This window comes from Culex quinquefasciatus, chromosome 2 (assembly GCF_015732765.1).
Source record: "Culex quinquefasciatus strain JHB chromosome 2, VPISU_Cqui_1.0_pri_paternal, whole genome shotgun sequence".
In the NCBI taxonomy this organism is placed as follows: domain Eukaryota; kingdom Metazoa; phylum Arthropoda; class Insecta; order Diptera; family Culicidae; genus Culex; species Culex quinquefasciatus.
In genome coordinates this window covers 7,855,843-7,874,599 of record NC_051862.1, presented here as the reverse complement: position 1 = coordinate 7,874,599, position 18,757 = coordinate 7,855,843, and the positions used below count along the sequence as shown (strand labels likewise).

The 18,757-nt window shown below is 35.5% G+C and overlaps 2 protein-coding genes across 2 annotated transcripts in view; both read left to right on the top strand.

Annotated features, from left to right (window-relative positions):
- Positions 1-5,152: 5,152 nt before the first annotated feature.
- The window catches only part of LOC6037430 (choline transporter-like 2), a 40,261-nt gene continuing 26,656 nt past the window's right edge, over positions 5,153-18,757 (top strand). Inside the window, exons 1-2 of the mRNA XM_038253427.1 lie at positions 5,153-5,223; positions 5,543-6,344. The gene's annotated coding sequence lies outside the window, so the exon portion shown is untranslated. The remainder of the gene's footprint in view (positions 5,224-5,542; positions 6,345-18,757) is intronic.
- Positions 11,917-17,084, top strand: LOC6051724. The gene is made up of 5 exons (XM_038256785.1): positions 11,917-12,018; positions 12,261-12,330; positions 16,067-16,388; positions 16,450-16,641; positions 16,697-17,084. Exons 1-5 carry the CDS (start codon positions 11,917-11,919, stop codon positions 16,830-16,832), a joined length of 822 nt encoding a protein of 273 aa, XP_038112713.1. The 3' UTR covers positions 16,833-17,084.

Genomic DNA, 18,757 nt, shown 5'->3' with positions numbered 1-18,757 from the left:
CAAGCTTTTTTGTTGTCGGATGATGATGCTCTCTTCCTCTCTCACGTACTAATGTTGAGAAGCCGCTCTGTTTTGTTTTGGTTGTAAATTTCCTCTCAAGTGGAGTCGCCCACCCGCTTGCTGTGATGGGTGGTGGTGGGGGAAGGATGCTGAACGGAAAGGGAGCGAGAGAGCTTTGCTCTCTCACGAATGCTCATGGTTTATGCAAGACGGCCGAAAAAAGCATAATCGGAAGTTTTGCGTTCGCGGAAATTGTTCGTGTGCCGTTTTGGATAGTGGGAATGTGGCATATTTGAAAAATGATTTGATTTTGATTACTTTTTGAAAACCACCAATGCGCCATGGATTTCCAATGTACATAGGACCTTTTGAAAAAGTAAGTGAGAATTTTAAATTTTCTCAGGACTTTCTGTAGCATGACAAAACATGAAACATTTAAAATTTAATATTCATTTTATAAATTCTAGTAAGGTTGGTACAAATATTTTTTTAAACTTTTGTCACCTTCACAATTTTAGAATATTTTTGACGTACTGGATTTTTTTTCTTTAAAATTTATGTTTTCGTCAAATCTCATAAAAAATCAAAGATCAAAATTCTTTTTTTTTTTTAAATCAGACTTAGGCCGTTACAAAAATTTTTCAAAGATTATGCCGTGACATAAACTTTAAAAAATATTTGCAACGGCCTTATATATTAAAAAAAATAATTCCGTATATGTAACAGATCGAAACTTTGAGGAAAACTGACAAAATTGAAAAAAAAATAATAAGATAAATTATTGATAAATTATTGATTGACATATAGACAAAAACATAATTTTAACAGATTAAAACAAAAAATGGTAAAAAAAATCAATACAAAATTTATTCTACTTTTTAGGGCCATTGCAATTATTTTTAAGTGCACTTCCTTGGACTCTGACCAAAGGAGGGGATAAAAAAATTAAAAGAAATATATAAAAAAAACGAACTATAAACCCTTCTCTCTGTATAAACCATGGTGTCAACATTTAATTGGAAAAATGTGTATTATTCACCAGTTTAGTTGTTTTTTAATCATTAATAAAATATATCTAAGCAATGACAAAACAATTTGTTAGGCATTGGTTTCAAGATGCTGTAAATCTGAATTTATGGGAGAATCAAAACATTTTTACACGAGACAAAACATGCAAAATATGATTATCATTGCAGAAAAAATATTGTATTAATTGATTTTTAATTTTTTTAAAGGTCCTATAAGCTGTTGTCTTTCATATGTTTATAGGACCTTTTTCTTAAACAAAACTCTGGATTTGACATCTAACTCCATTAAAACTTTGGAGTTTTTTGGCAAAATATTTCTTTGAAAAATATTGGCAACGGCCTTATGATACTATCAAACATTGGTAAAATGTCAATGAATCTGTTTAAAAAAGTGTCTAAACCTTTACGTCATTTAACGATCTGTAGTCCCAAAAATTCAAAATTTTCTAAATGTTTAGAAGTCTACATCAGCTCAAAATGAATAAATAAGCATTATATGATGGATTGTGAATAGTTTAAAATCGATTGTAGAAGGTTTTTGAAAACAATCAGGTTAATTTGCATTTGTTCTGTTATTTATCAGGCAAACATTGAAAGGGTGGGGGGACAAAACTTTGAGACAAACTTTGAAGCTGCTCAAGAATTCATGAATGATTTATTTTATAACTAATTCAAAAAAAATCAAAACCCGTTTCAATATACAAAAGGGTAAAATTTGAATTTTTTAAAGATAAAAAAATCCTTTGCACGTACAATTGTTCTTGAAAAACTTTGTCTTGAAATTAGAGCGTCCAATTTCCCGTCCCGGGAAAAAAATTCCCGAGAATTCCCGGGATTTCCCGAAAAAAAAAATTTACCGTTTCCCGGGAAATTTGTGAATTTCCCGGGAATTCCCGAAATTCATGCGGAAGTATACATTTTCTTAAATTTTTGGAACTATTTTTTGAAAATGCTCTGAGAAATAATAAATGAACAAACTCAACATGATTTTGTTCAATTAAATGTATTGTTTGGTTTATATATAATTATCAGAAATTATGAAAACAGAATTATTTCTGATAATATTAATTTTTGAAGCAACTGGAAATATATCTTGCTTAATGAGTATTAAATTATTACAATTAGGTAAGCTTTTAACAGATTGATGTTATTTCATCAAAACAATATTAACTCCTTACCTCCAAATTAAAATTGAGATTTTATTACGTTTTTGCTTACCATGATCAAATGAAATGAAAATCGAATTTGTGCAAAAAGAATTAATTCAATTGGTTGAATACCTAGTACTTATAAAATTACAATTTGAAGTAAAAGAATTATGATGCACTGGTGCAACTACAGGTGTTAGAGGGTTAAATGTGAAAAAATAGAAGACTTTTTGTGGAATGATGTTAATTTATCGTATAATTTGAATCATGCTGCATAATAATACAAAAAAATCATTGAAAAATTACTTTCTATTGTTTGTTCTCAAAAAATGCAAAAATATATTCAAAGCTTGTTTCAAATATTTGAAAACATTGGGTTTTTTTGAGTAAAACCAACACTAAAAAGCTTTGCCATTTGTTCAAGAGCTGAAACCAGTCTTTGTCATGAAAAACATAATTTATGCAGGTTTTTTTTCTCATTTCAATAAACTGGTCACAGAGGCAACTTTAAAATTTCTCATCAAAAAATACCAAAATACATTTTGTTGTAGTCGAATGATTTTTTACATGCAGTCAAGCTGTTAATTGACCTTCACACTTATTTGAACCATTAATGTTGATGTCCTATACAATTTTGTTGCATAATATTAATTAAAACCAATATCATAACAATTTTCAATAAATTAAAAATTTCCCGGGAATTTATCGGGATTTCCCGGGAAATTGGCTGAAAATTTCCCGTTTCCCGGGAAATTTGTAACCCCGGGAAATTGGACGCTCTACTTGAAATCTGTTCATGAACTTCTGTAATTATGGAATAAGTTATTTAAAATTATCCGGAAAATATGGAAAGAAAAAAAAAGTCTTCGGTTAAAATGAAGGTTTTAAAGGTTCTTATGCACCTTTTCATTTATTATTATAGATTTTTCGAACTGTTTTTCCTTCAAAACACAACCAGTGATGGAACAATCTCACCAAAAGAAAATCTTTTGACGCCCATCAAGGGAAAAAATCGGAAGGGAGCATGATTCTCCTCTCTCGCGCATGAAAGATCGGTAAAAAGAAACTCATAAAATCATCATCTGGATTATTCGACGCAACACGGAACATTGCTCTTCTACACACGTCGAAAAATGACCTGTCTATTTTAGTAGATGAACAATGTTTGTAATCAAGTAAATGTAAACGAATTTAAGTGATACTAACAATGAGATTCACAAAAAATCTTCGAGCAATTGATTTTCTTTGAAAATTTCGGGAGCGATTTTCTTCTGCGTGTTTCGCCTCCTCTCTTTCGCGGGTGAAGGAAGTTCGCAAGGCTATGGCGATTGTCCACGCTCCATACAAAAAAGATTTTTTTAGTATGGACAATTGTCCACGAGGGGGGGGGGGGGCTTGAGAATTCCTAAAAAAGTGTCCACGTGGTTTAGGGATGGTCCCAAAAGCAAAAATAAATGAATTTTGTTTATTGGACCTTTAAAAAAAACTCCTTCTCTATAAAACAAAAAGCAATAACAAAACATTTTAAAAGAGTAACAACATTTCAAAAGGGCGAAACCTACGATCCTGCCATTTCGGGAAAATCAACATTCAAAATTTTGCAATTCCGATCAATTCCTATTTCCACACAAAAGCATGAAAACCATCAATTTTGTCAAAACGTAATAGAAAATAGCAATAATTTCATCATAGAGAGCAATTTGAAATTATTTAAGGTGTTTTTGCTATTAAAAATTGAGAAAAACAAATTACGCCTTTTTGAAGAGCGTGCCTCCATTTTCGCCCCACCGTATTCGCCACCCACTCAACCAAAACAACGGTTTAGCCCGTCAGGTTACGCCGCAAAGCAAAAGTAAACAACAGATTCGCCCTTTTGTTTTTTGTTCATTTTTCGGGTTTTTAAAGAAAAAAGTGGTGAAACAACTATTTTATCATTGTGAAACGTTACAGTCAGTGATAATACAGTGATATTTGCAACCTCAGTGATAAAAAAAATTGGTTTAGAAAGCCTTCAGACGGAGTCCGATTCAGGCCAAGAATCGTTGAGCCACCGTAAGTAGCAAGTTGGTTTGACGATGTGGTCTATATTGAAGTGACGTTCCTTGGGGTGTCCCCGCCGGAAGTGGAAGACATGGCACCTGACGACTAGGCCACCCCGCGACACCATCCTGCCTTCTCTATCTTTGCATAGCTTCAATGGTTACGGAGGCGATGATTTTGTACGGCATTCCTCCTAAACCTCCCTACACTAACTTTTTGTCCTCCAACTGCTAGACCCAGAATCCCCGGATGTTCCAAGAACCGGTAAATTATGGACCTTCATATCTAGATTGTGAATCCAGACCAGATCCGATACTACAATAATTGAAATTAAAAAGTTATGTATTTATGATCATACAAATATGTGTTTGTTGTGGAATTGTGGTCAGAGACATCAGAAACATACAATTTGATCCATTTTGAGGATTGTCAGGTTAAAATTCACTAAATTATAACGAAAATTTGGTGTTTCTAAACATACGTCGGAACTTGCAGAAAACACTACATTCGCCCCTCGTGATTGGATGAAAACACAAGGGCGGAAACTCAATTTGGTTTGTTTTGATTGATGTTGTTGATTAGCCCTTTTGTTTTTTGCTTGTTAAATTACGTATTTTCGGAATTTTGTGATGATGGAGGGTGTTTTAGGATCAGTTTTGTTCGCTTTATATGATTCTGACAAAAACTCAGTTTGTTTACATCTGAGGGTTTCGCCCTATTGAAAAGTTGTTATTCTTCCAAAACTATCTATTCATCTATCAAGTAACGATACCCAAAATAACCAAATTATCGAACCAACAAACCTGCAAAACATGTTCCTCTTCCATGACTCACTGTGATGCACATCCTCCCACTCCTCCTCCCATCGCCCCCGAAAACAGAAACCAAAAAACCCGAATCGCTTCGTTCCGACCGCGCGTCTATGAACTCCCGATCCGCGAGAGCAACATCGTCGTAAACTTCAAACCGTGCTTCGCTCATTCGCTTGCATCGGCTCGTGTCGCGAGGTCGGCAGGGATGCCAGGTACACAGATTTGTCTGTGTTTCACAGACTTTTTAAGTTGTGTCCAGACATTTTGGGATGCACAGACAAACACAGACTTTTCAAAACAGACACAGATATACACAGATTTTCCATAAACGGAGCGAAAATTCGATTTTTGAAAGTCAGGATGGTTTTGACAACACTCCCCCCCCCCGCTCGTCAATTTTTTTTGAGACGATTGTTGATGCTCGAGTTTAGGTCAAAGTATGTGCACAGACATGCACAGACTTTTTTCTCGCAGTAGTCCAGACTTTTCAAATTCCGACCTGGCATCCCTGGAGGTCGGGTTCACAGCGCTTGGCTACGACGACTCGACTACTAGATTTTTGTTTGTAGTGTCTCACAGCCTCCTTTGACGCGTCGGCGGCGGTGGTCGTAATTTCTTTGCCGGATTCGCCTTCGGAAAGGTCGTGGTTTCTCCGCGTACTTGGTGTATGTTTTGACGGTGAGAGTTGTAATTGCTGTAAGTGTGTGCTCGCAGCTCAAGAAGAAGCAATTAGTGTGGTCACAGCATCCGTGGTGTTGTTGTTGGGTAGTGTCTTCTATGGTTACTTCTATGAAAGTGTAGATAAATTGGCTTTGATAGACGACTTCTAGTGCGGTAGTCTCGAGGTCGTTAATTTTGAGAGAAGTGATAAAGATCTAATAAAAGTCATCAAGCTACGATCTTTGTGAAGTAGTCAGTGTAGTCTGTTGATTCAGCGTCCAGAGCAACATCCACCTGATGCTCAGCATCGTGGTTCGACCAAGAACAAGAAGCATGGTCCGGTAGATCACCACTTCTTTGTACTTCTTGGACGTCGGTGTCTGTCGAACACACAGCGTAGTCATCAAACAAGGTATCGGGAACAAAGAGAGGTCGGGGAACCGTCCGTCCACCGTTAGACGAAGACGCGCGCCGCGGTGGTGTAACGGAGGAGGTCGTAGAAAGAGACAGCAACATCGGAGTCGGAAGCTGTAGCGCGTCCGGTGAGAGAGGAAGGTGGTTGTCCCCACAGACGAAGCCAAACCAGACAACAACAAGTCAGCTGTTTTTGCCGAAGTGCAGCTGGGGAAGCATCCGGAGATCCGAGAAGAAGAGCGGTAAGTTGGCACAAAGATTTTATTTCACGGAACGGAACAATCTCGGCGTGGCGCGGTTTTGCCACAGTTCCGCCTTGCCCGTCTCGCGGACTCAATAGCCTCCACCGTCTAGCTGGCTTCTTCTTTCCCTCTTGATGGTTCAATTAAACTTTACTACCTTGCTGTGCTGTGATGAGGAATGACGAGTGGTAGGAACTAGGTGGGGAAGTCGGGTTGTTTTGCTTTTGAAATTAACCCTGTAGGAGTCAGATGTATAAAATCCGCAGTTTTATTTTAAAATTTTGTTCTAAATGAAAGTTTATGAAAATTAAATTTTCCGTGTTTTGTCTCCCCTTTCTTCAACATTTTCCAAAAATATGAACAGGGCAATTTTTTTTTTCAAATATTCGAAGAAAAATCTGAGAACGATTGAAAACTACAGCCCAGACTCTATTATACGAAGCCTGGATTATCCAAAGTTCGATTATCCGAGGGTTTGTATGGGACTTCGAATAATCGAATCATGAACAGTTTTTGAATAATGAACATTTAAAACTTCTAAATTACTTTAGAGTACTTTAGTGGTCATACTTAAGCTTGACAATCAGAAATTAGACTATGAAAATAAGAAGATTCGATTAACCGAAGGGATTTTTTTCCTAGGCCTTCGGATAATCGAGTCTGGGTTTGTATATATATATATATTTTTTTTTTTTTTTGCATTCTGGTCAAATGAATAAATTTGAAGTAAATTGTGCTTGTTTCTGCTATTTTTTATTCAAAGTATCTAAAAAAACATAAAACTCCGAAAATTGCCCAGATATACTTGAGGCAGATGCTATAAAAAAAAATCGATAATATCCAAGAATTTATTTTAAAAATATTTCCTCAAATGCTTCGGTTCTATTCTTTATTGCAACCATATTTTTTTATGAAAATGTCCCATTTGATTTAGTATGGAAACATATATGTTCTCAATTACATTTACAAGTACTTTTATATGTTTTTTTCAATGAAGTTTTTATATTATTTTTCCTCCTGATTATTGGAACATTTAAGAGGGGGTGTGATTGCATCTCAACAATGTTTCGCACTCAATTTTATGTTATTTTTTCGTTTTGGAAACAAATTTGAATTTTCTATGCAGCCATTCCTGGTCAAACAAACAGGATCCAAATTAAACTTGCTTGGCCAAATTCATTAAATCCGCATTTTTCTCAAATTGTCAAATTGTCGAAACTACAAAAAATCGAATGTGAAAAAAGCGACCTTTTGAAAAAAATTAATTGATTTTTCATTCTTTATAAACAACCTATTCTTGATCGCACTAAAAAAATTGAGATATTCCATTCTCTCCTACATAATCAGTGCTTTCTTAAAAAAAGTAGTATTTACTTTTTTGTTTTTTTTTCTATTTTGCCTTTCTTACTAAAGAATGGTATAGGATTTGCTTTTTGCTCCGACTACAAAGCAAGCTTCTTCATCGGATCATTCCTCGAGAAATATTTATTGGAAAAATTATCAAAAATCATGGATCATTTTTTAAACAACCTATTCTTGATAGTCATAATATTTTTTAAGTTTTTCCATTCTTTTAAATTTAAAAAGCTTTTTTGAAAAAAAAGAGACTGCTTAAATATTTTGTGACTTTTTCAAGTTCGTAAAAATAAAAGCAGACCCAAACGAGCGTTGGAAGAAAAAAAGAACTAAGCTGAAAATACAAAAATGGGCTTGGCCCAATGCACACGACTGATAAGAATGCGTTTTTGAAATATTTTTTTAAAATGCTTGTAAAAGGAATAGCATAACTAGGCTTAGTGATTTTTCACGCTCGAAAATTGCAAATTTCACGGGGACCCTGATTTCAATACACTAAATTTCACGGAAATATCGCGGATCGTGATTTTTTTTAAAATAACCATGAAAATCTTATGTAAAAATTACAAAAGCTATTTTTTCATGCTTCAATATGTATCATTTTTCAATAAGCTAATAAAAATTCTTCCCAAAATTTGAACGTGACATACAAAAAACTATTTTTAATTTAAAAAAAAATCCATTGCTTCATGGATGGGCTCTAAACATATTTTGAAACGAAATTTAGGGCGTATTCTCACATGTCCAAATAATTTTTCAAATATTCGACTAATATAGCTAAATAGTTTTAGCTTATTTGCTTCTATTATATCTTTTTTACATTTTATAGAATTACATATCAAAGCAAGATTTAACAATGTTGTAAAGCCAAGATGATCAATTTTTTTTGTAAAGTAATGCAAGTAGAAAACATATTTTTTGAGGATTTTTTCTCACTTTTCAAAAACTAAAATAAAAATCAAAAAACCAAAAATATTGTAATCTGTAACGAAATCTTCAAACTGATATTCAAAATCAAAACAACACAAACAAAAAAGTGGATTTTTTTAACTTCCTGGACTCAGCAAAAATCAGAATTGTTCTTTAAAGATCAAAAATACTATTCATTTAATCTTTTAAATAAATTCTTGAAATAAATCAATTCATTTTAAAAAACCTGTGCGATCTTTCAAAAACCAATCACAAAATACTTGTTTAGTCAATTTTAACATGTTTTGGTTAAAAAAAAGCCAGCATTTGTACATTCTTGTAATAACTTGATGATTACGAGAATATATTTTTTACTTTGATTGATTTTTGTTAACATCATTGAAGTATTCTTAGTATTCACTTCTCAGTAAAAGTTGCAACAATTTTATGTTAATGTATGTTTTGCTACCAATTCTTCGAATGGCTTTTCAATTGAAAACTATGAAAATTTACATAAAAAGTCTTGGTGGATGAAATATTTATTACCTATGTTGTTATTTCTAAGCAATGATTTGAGAAATTCGTAAATTTCACGGGATTTCACGGAAATGTTCAAATTTCACGAATTTCACGCTGTCCGCGAAATCGTGAAAATTCACTAACTCTAAGCATAACTTTTAATAAAAGTGAAAATAAACAGAAATGTTCACAAAAAGTTGCTCTACTCGTTGGTGTACTTGGTTTTACTGAATTTCACGGAACACTCCTGATTATCCAGCATCATTCTAACAAGACCGCTTATTAGGCTTAAAATGGGTTTATTTCCCCTATTTTGTAAGGTTTATGTTTTTTAAACCACCTATTCTTGATCGTCCTGAACAAATGTGAGATATTCCATTCTTTCAAACTTGATCGTTCTTTTAAAAAAAAGTTTACTTCTATGATATTTTGTTAGTTTTTTAATATGTTTTTTAGAAACAACCTTTTTTAATTGTCCCAATATTTTTGTGAGTTTTTCTTTAAATTATATGGTTTTTCCAATTATTAGAAATGAACTATTCTTGATGGTTGTAATATTTTTAGGAGTTTTTTTTTTCCATTCTTTTAAACATGGGCAGCTCTTTAAATTGAATGTCTGACTTCTAAAATATTTTAAAGTTTCGACCTTTGTCATTTCGACGTTTTGTCCATTCGACCTTATGTCTTTCGATCTTTTGTCATACATTCATGGGTCAAAATTTAATACTCAAAAAGCAATTTTTTAAAATAAACTCTAGTCTGACAAATCAAAAGAAAACTTTGTTTGCTGAGTTGAAGGTCTTGGGAACAAAAAACTAAACTGGAAATAATTTTGTATGATTTTTTAAGATGTTTTACGTTACATATCAAAAAATTTTCAATTTCCATCAACATGAATCTAAGATATATTTTTTGAAAATTAAATCAGGATTCTGAGATATGGTGTTGCGACCAACATGGTCATTTTGTACCACCCTAACGATGTTCTTCCTCATTTGTGTTTCTATCTTTCGTTACTGCTTTCTACTCTGTACCGTTCTTCTCAATAAAGTGTTGAGTAACACCGCGACCACCGCCTAGATCGGTCGGTCTGAACAAATCTATTGTTTCATTTGTGCACCGAAATCTGCTGCTCGTGTTTGCTGGGACAATCCGCGGGTCGGGGTCCTTCTGCGTCGGCCGCCTGGCCGAACATATGGTTATTTGAAAATCAAAACTGGGTTTTTCGAAGCGTATTGCGCTGAAACGGAAAAATGCCGAAAATGGGAAAAATACACTTTATCACAGAAATTTTAATAACTTCACAATTTGAACCAACACTTTTTATGGTACTAAAATTTTCATGAATTTTCATCAGGTATCCACATTTCGTAAATTTTGTTCTGAACAATACCAATAACAAATGAGAACCAGGATGATGCACGATTCGTTTATTTTTTAAATTTTTGACAGCTGGTAATGTTTTTGTATTCAAAAATAAAAGTCGCAAATGCAAAATCGCAGTCCATGAAAAAGTGATCGCAAAAAGTAGACCAAGGTTAGACCAAAAACCACCAAAATTTGAAATAAATCTTTCACAAAACGAATTCAACACTAAAACGCTCGGGTAGTCATTTGACCCCTATTTTTTTTTAAATCTTATAATTTTTGGTAGAATTGACCAAATTGGTTGATGATGATCTGAATGATTTTAAATTTGTGTTTTAAAAATATATACTTTCAAATTGTTTTCATGAGATGATTTACTGTATCTGTCAAAGAAGCGTATTAAAATGTTTGAAAGGGAGAATTTGCTCTATTAAATTTGTGCAATTTTCACTGTACTCAATATAACATACAGCCTCAAATCTTAATCCGTCGTTTTTTTGTAAATTAAAACTTTTTGAAAAAAAAAATCATTTCAAAATCCTATTTTATTTATTTGTTATGACAAGGTTCCGATGCAGCTAACATGAGAGAAATAAATGTGACTTCAAACGCTCCCATTTGATCACGTATATTAATCTTGAACGTGTTATTCCGTTTAAAACGCAAACAGGAACTTGCGATCCCATCGCTCTGCTCTGCTGAAGCTTCTAGCACTCATTTCGCTATAATTAAGTCACTGCACTACTGCTAATGACAAACAAATTTTGTGTAATTATTTAAATAGATGCCTTTCAACCGGATGTAACGCATTTCAAAACTGATTTTTTGATTAACCTGGACATCATTTTATTCACTTTTTTATCAAATAAAAAAAACTTGCAATTATTGTTCCAACTTGACCCCGAAACCTACAACAAAAATAATCATTTCCTACAGAAGTTCAGCCAATCGTGATTCACTTTCAGGTGAACTGTTTTGGGCAAACGATCATCGTGTGGGTAATTCCCAACCGTTTCAGCTGTGAGTTTGTGAACGCTTTTCACGTAGGCACGAGGCCCGAATGCTAATTAAGTCTCTCTATTATCTTGCAGGGAAACGGTTTTCAGTTGTACGGTGTAAAGTGGAGCTAGGTGAATGGTGAATGTATTGCAAGGTTTATTGTAACTATTATCAGTTGAAAGTTGGAAAATTGTACTTTTCGCAGTGTGACAAGTTAAACATAAGTCGATTGAACTCTGGAAGGTCAAAGAAATTCAATGTCTTCAGGAGTCATTAGCATATCTTGCGACATCCCAATCACAAAGTGACAATAGGTGGTAATGGACGGCTAATGAGGTTCATTCCACACAAAAATGAGTAGCGCAGCGATCAATTTGTCTTGCCGATCAATAAAAAGACGAACATGAGTGTGTCAACCATAATGGCAGTCCGTCCCACAGCCGTTGAAGGTCAAATCCATTCCAAGTCCAGTCGCGTTCGATCGTCGAATGTACAATCAAGTGTGATTCATCAACCTGTTAAGGTAAAGTATGAGTTTGCATATATCTGCGACGACGAGTGATAAATCGACTTTTCCTGGTCGGTTATCAACTGGCATCGCAGATCAGATGACCATTAAGCCAACCTTGATTGAATTTAAATGGAAATACATGGCTCCACATTTTATGCTTCCGAAGCGAGGCTAATTTTGAATACAAATGAGAGAATCGAAAGTGAGTTTGCTGGGTACCGTACGGCGTGCTTACATCTGCAATACAAACACAGTTGAGTACTGACGGAGCTTGCAAAAGCTGGAACTGGCTCAACAAGTTGCTACTCGATCCCAACCTGTGCGGTGAGCTACACTGCTTGCCGTGGGGTTTGCACCCTTGAGGCTCCAAGAGTTGGGAAAGTGGTCATATTTTTTAAATAAAAATTATTAATTCAGTTTTTTTTTGTATTTTAAAATTTATTTATTTCGATATTATATCTAAGTAAACTAACACAGCCTTAGTATCTAACATGCAAATTCATTGGAGTCTCTTGATGATTGACATTCAATACGAAATGAGTTTGCGGTTCTCTTCAAAGCTGGGATGTCCAGGTGGAATCGACGTCCGTGATTTTACGGAGGTAGATATCCAGCCTGGAATCGACTCTTATCGAACAACTTCATTGTTTTCTGAAAATATAGAATACAAGAAGCACTTGAATTAATCATCAAAACTTTGAAAAACACGATAAAACTTTAAAAATACTTACCACAAAAGCTTAAATCTCTATCACAGTTAGCTTTATCTCGTTACCAAGTAAGTTTTCCAGAATTTGTTTGTAACTAAGTAAAAATGTTTGATGCTTTTATAGTAAATCAAATAGGTATGACTTTTTAACAAATTCAATGACTACCGCCATAAGTTTGATCATTAAATAGGTACGGAAATTTAAAACACAACAATAAATTCAAAAATTACCTGCTTTACTTAAGATACATGTACTTCAGTATTGTTTATTTTGTATTTTTAGTTGTTTCGTTTATTTGTAAGTTGTAAAAGTTTGGAAAAACGAAATATTGCACATTTTGAAAAGAATAAACTATTTTTTTTTATTTTTTGGTTTCGATTAAAATTTAAAATAGGATAATTGTTTATTTTTCAATAGGGGAACTATACCCTTTCTCAGCCTATTTCTATTATCGGCCTATCAGCACTTTAATCATGAATTACAGCTTTCATAAAGTGTTTTTGACTGTTCCAAAGTATTAAATAGCTCAAACAAAAGTGAGCAAGCAACTCTCCATTGTTGATATATCTGAAAATGTTGATTTAATATCGGAAAACGGCAAAAGTGATGAGAATTGGTCGAACGGCTTAGAGTGATTAAAATAGGCATATTTCCCCTAGATTTTAAAGCATGAAAAAGTAGGTTTTTTTTTTGTGAATTTAGAAGGTTCTTTTAAAGTTTAAAAAAGAGAGGCTCAAAACATTAAATTTCAAGGTTTTTTATCTCAACTTGTTTTTTTTGTTCTTTTTTTCAAAGTAACATTTTGTAACATACATTTGATGACCGCGTTTTAAAAATTAGACAGCTTGTTTTGAAATAATAGTCTTGATTCCAAAATCTTCAAAATTTTCGAAAATATAAAAAAATACAAATGTTTCATGAGAACTTGAAATGGCAAGACTTTCAAAACTTCAATTTTCCAGTTTGTGTTTTTATCAGCTATATCTCAGCAACCAGAGGTCAAATCTTCAATGTTTCTAAGACAACATTTGAAGATATTTCTGAACACTTGAAAAAAAAATCAGAAATGGTCGCAAATGAGCAGAAAATCAGAAATCAGAACAGAAACTTAACAGGATAAGTACAAAATAAAACTAATAAAAATTAAATAAGAAAACATAAAACAAGAAAAGTTAAGTTTTTCATAAAATTAAAACTGCTCAAAATGGCCTCCTGAAATTGAGCATTAGAGGGTTTTAATCTAATTTTAAGTAGCCATATCTTGAAAACGGTGCACTTTATAAAAATTTCTAAAGAATAGTTTCGATTGCAAATTTGATTTTACAAAAAAAAATAAACATTTCTAGAGTTTTTTTAAAGGTCAAAAATTCGTAGCTCTGCGGCTAGATTTTCAAATATTTACTTACCATTTTTGTATGGACAGCTGCCAAAATTGTATCGAGACTTTTATGGGTGAACCACTGACAATATGTGGCTTATTTGGTAAAATGAATAACCTCCAATAGTTTGAACCAAATAAAAAAATACAAATAAAATCGACTTCCAAAATTATGCGAGAATTGCTTTTAAGATAAATAAATTTGTCTGCTAAAATATAAATTTAATCAATCCGGATACATTATTATCAAACACAAATCTTGCAAGAAATAAAACAATATTTTGATGAAACAACTAAGAAACAACCGCCCTGCTTAAATTGATCAACACCTCTAACTAAGTGTCCCCCCGGATAAACGAAAACTATATCGATTGCAGTGTGGAACTTAAAAAAACCTTATGAAATATGGTCACCATTTGTAATAATGTTATTTGGCGGACCTCGACAACTATTTGTTAAATGGTTACCATACGTAATAGAGTTATTTTAATGTTCATAATGGTAAACAATTTTCGTGATTACTTTAAAAAACTATTTGCGGATGTTTTCTCAAATGGTTACCTTAAATCATAAGGTAATTTTAAAGTTCAAATGGTTCAAATTGCGGACCTTGATGACTATTTGTCAAATGGTCACCATAATTATTGAGGTTATTAAAAAGTTTGTAATGATTCAAAAATTTCTTCATAACTTTAAAAACTATTTGCGGAAGTTTGCTGAAATTGTTACCTTAAAACATAAAGTTATGCTAAAGTTCAAATGATTTACAACAATCCGTAAGAGCAATGTCGTACCGCCCCTTTCAAATGTTGCTCCAGATTTGCAAAAGCATTTCCATCCAAACCGAAATTTAAGAAAATTTAACAGGTTTGGCAAGATTTGTAATCTTCATTAAGGTCGTAGAACGACTTTCAATGGATAATATACTGTTTAACAATAGACCTAAATGAAAAATTATGATTTTTCTCTTGGAAGGTCTATTTCCCTGTAATAAACTGTGAGGGTGATATAGACGTTGGTGATTTCAAAAGAAGTTATGTTTGTTTTTCTCAAATAAAATTACGGAAATAATGTTTTATTGAATTTGGATGATCAAGTATCAATAAAAGCAACGTTTTTCATCGTTTGTTATCATTAGAACATCTTATTTTGCTTTTATATTAAAATGGGAATTGAAAATGGATGTTCAACATTCAAATGCGTTTTTCTCAAAACGCATGGTTTGTACATGATGCTTTTTGAAATGTTGGCGTCGAAATCGCAGCAGGCGATCAAAACAAAACAAATCCGTCTAGTTGCGCAAAAGATTTTTTTTGCTGGTGCGCGTGTTATAGTTTGAATCCGGTTCGTTCCGTCGTGCATTTGGTTGTTTCGCGTCCGGGAAGTGCTCTCTCGAATAGGAGCCATGAATCGTCGCCGCGCGAAGTAAGTTTAACCTCGTTATGGCGAGAGTTTTCGGTGAGTGTGGTGCCAGATACAAAGTTTTTGTTTTTGTTGATTTCGTTCCAGAGCGATCCCGTAACGTCGCCGGGTGCTCGAGGACCAGGAGATGAAGGCGTTGATCTTGAGGGTGGGCAAAAATAGCACCTCTTTGGAATCTAACTTGGAGGGTTCGGTTTCGGTGGTGTAGTCGGATTTGGGCAACTTCCAGAAAAAGATGTTGCGGATTTTTTTCCGATAAAGAAGCCGGAAAAGTGTTCGATCTACTCGATGTTTGTGGGGCTGACGAGCACGAAGAGGAGTATCTGGAGGACGGAGGAGGAGGCGACCCGGTACGCGCTTCGATTTCTGGCTGATTTGGTCAATTGCTAGGTCATCTCAACGAATTCGTTGCTTCAGCTGTCGTGCGTGATCGTCTTTGCGTCTTTGCGATCCTTTCGACGTTGCTTTGTGTTGTCCGGGAGTTCTACGAGAAGAAGGAATCGACGTTGGAGAATTTGCTGGTTCAGATTGAGATGTTGTTTTGAAATAGAGTCGGACGTGTTGCCGATTTTCCGCCAAGCGGTCATAACGTCGCTGGGTCGCAACTACCGGACAATTCCATACATCCTCAAGCGCGTCTGGGACGTTGACGAACGCGTCCGGCGGCACACGTACATCCAGATAAGCAGCTACCCGGTCAAGCAGTACATAGTGGCCCAGCGGTTTGTCAAAATAGTGCTCATTCCGCAGTGGTTCGAGTCGTACCAGAAGAATAATGTGGCGTTCGTGAAGGCGCTCAAAATCGACGCGGACGAGAAGGAGATGGAACGGTTCGCGAAGACGGCCAAGCTTGCGCTGGGGGAGATCTTTACGTGAGTATCTCAAAACTTTTGTAAAAGGTAGGTTTTGTTTAAGTAAGCAATTTTCTCGCAGTAAATACGGCCTCAACGACGCCACCACGATGCTCGGGCTGCGCGAGGAGGACAAAACGATCCCGCTGAAGAACCTCACCATCGAGACGGCAATCTGCTGGCAGGCGCTGCTCAAGATCCTCCAGCACACCGATTCGTACGAGCTGGACGCGTACATGGTGGATCTGACGGCGTTTGGCAACTACATCAAGACGTGAGTTTTTCAGGGAATTTATCTAAATTAATATAATAACGTGGCTATGTTGCAGCTTTGCGGACACGCCGACGCTGTGCAAGTACATCCGGCAGCTGGCGTACGATCCATCGATGACGAGGGACATGTTACAGAAGATGTACTTCCAGTCGATGATGCAGGTGCTGCTAGAGATTGTACGATCTGGGTGACGAGGTCGGTCGGGAGAACTTGAAGAAGGTGCTGGCGGAAATGTTGGCGATCTTGGCGAGGGCAACGTGAAGACGATTATGGCCATCTTTGAGCGGTTGGTGTGTGACGTCGAGGAGCGGTTCCGATTCTGTGTGGATTTGATCAACGGCATAATGGACTTGAAGGAGCAGGAGATGGACAAGGTCAACAAGAAGGATTATGGCGGTGCGCGGCGAGCGTCGGCGGGTTGATCGCGCCAATGACGTACACACGTTCACTATCTGGTTCATGTACAAACGGAACTAGCAGATGTCTGCACACATCCAGTTCTACAACATTTTCTTACAGCGAATTATGAAAGTGTTGAAGATTATAGAGATGGGGCGGAAGAACTTTGATCCGTCCGCGCCGAAGCTCATTCCGCAGAACCGGCTGGAAATCTGAATGGGATAATGTGAGCGCCGCTGACGAGTAGGGTAGGGTAGTCATCAATGAGACACTTTTGGTTTTTAAACTTCAACGATTTTTGTATTTTTTTCATTAGCATGTTTTAATGAGCTTTTTGTTGCATTTTCTTTCTTTTAATGTGTTCTAACATTGACCAAAATATGAGATCGATCCGACCTCTACAGCCAGAGTTATTCAACTGTCTCATTGTAGACGCACTTGGCAGGAACAATGAGACAGCTGGGGAACAATGAGACACTCTACGAAAATCAATACTTTTCTAGTAAATCATCATGTTTTTGTATTGTTCCATTGCAGATGACTTGCCTTGAACACTTTAAAGCATTTTTGCCAATTTGAAACTTTAAATAACAACAGTTATACTAAAAAGTATTTAAATTTTGTAAAATCCATATATTTTACCAAATAACTTTATATTTTTGGTTAAATGAAGTTCAAACTCACTAAATATGCCAAAATTCACTTCCAATTCATGTTTTGAAAGATTTCCATAGATTTTGAAAAGTTTAATGAAGAAAAATCAAAGTGTCTCATTGTTACCCATGGGCTGAAAGGAGTGGGGAACAATGAGACAGCCCTGGATTCTGGGTATATTTTAAATTTTGGCCAAACCTAATGAAAGGACATTGTAGCCCAACTAATGCCCTGTGAAATGACGAAAGAAATTTGGAGAAATATTAGTTTTTGTGTTAATGGCAGTCTATGAGCGAAAATGTAATTTTTAGTCATAATTTACTTTTACACTCCAGAATCAAACATGTATGAATAACTTTGCAAGGGAGCGTCCATAACCAAAGCCACTATTATGGCAGACGTGTATCTAGTAGACACACCTTTCCTCCAAATATGAGCCTGATTGGTTGAAACTACGACTTGTGAGAGCCATTTTATCATTGTTCCCCGTGTCTCATTGATGACTACTCTACCCTACCAAGGTGGACTGATGTTCAATCTGGACGTTTCGCGTCGTGTTCTGCTGCAGATCACCGACATGAGGACTTTTTCTGCCTCGATCTGTACGAGATCATTCAAGTGGAAGACACAAAGGATGATGACGATTTGAATGTCGCCGTAGTGAAGAGAACGAGGTGGATGAAAAGAAGCCGGCGAGATTAAGTCGCAGTATCCGGTGGTAAGTGTTTCAGCTGTTTCGCCTTGGACTCGCGTTGTTTGAATAACAGCGGTGTTTTCGCAAGTGATTGTATCACTATGGCAGCGCTGGGTCCCGACTCTAGTCCCGATTCGCCCCAGATGACGGAATGCTCCGAGTGTGATGAGCGGAAGTTAGTAAATTCGTTAGGACTACTTTCTGCCATCGAAAGACGATATTCGCAAAGGTACCCCTTTAGAGCTGCTGATTGCACAGTGTCAGATCGGTTAGATTGACCAGCGGAATTACGGTTCGGTTCTCTAGCATCAACGGAATCGATGATGTGGAGGTGTAGTGTGATATTTTATACAAATAGGGCGTTTACCC

What these genes read in the sequence shown, in the direction of transcription:
- LOC6051724 (XM_038256785.1), top strand. Translation starts at nt 11,917, where the DNA reads ATGGCAGTCCGTCCCACAGCCGTTGAAGGTCAAATCCATTCCAAGTCC. An exon ending in TGATTCATCAACCTGTTAAG is followed by an intron (nt 12,019 to 12,260) that starts GTAAAGTATGAG and finishes ATACAAACACAG; the next exon opens with TTGAGTACTGACGGAGCTTG. An exon ending in ACTCGATCCCAACCTGTGCG is followed by an intron (nt 12,331 to 16,066) that starts GTGAGCTACACT and finishes GTTTTGAAATAG; the next exon opens with AGTCGGACGTGTTGCCGATT.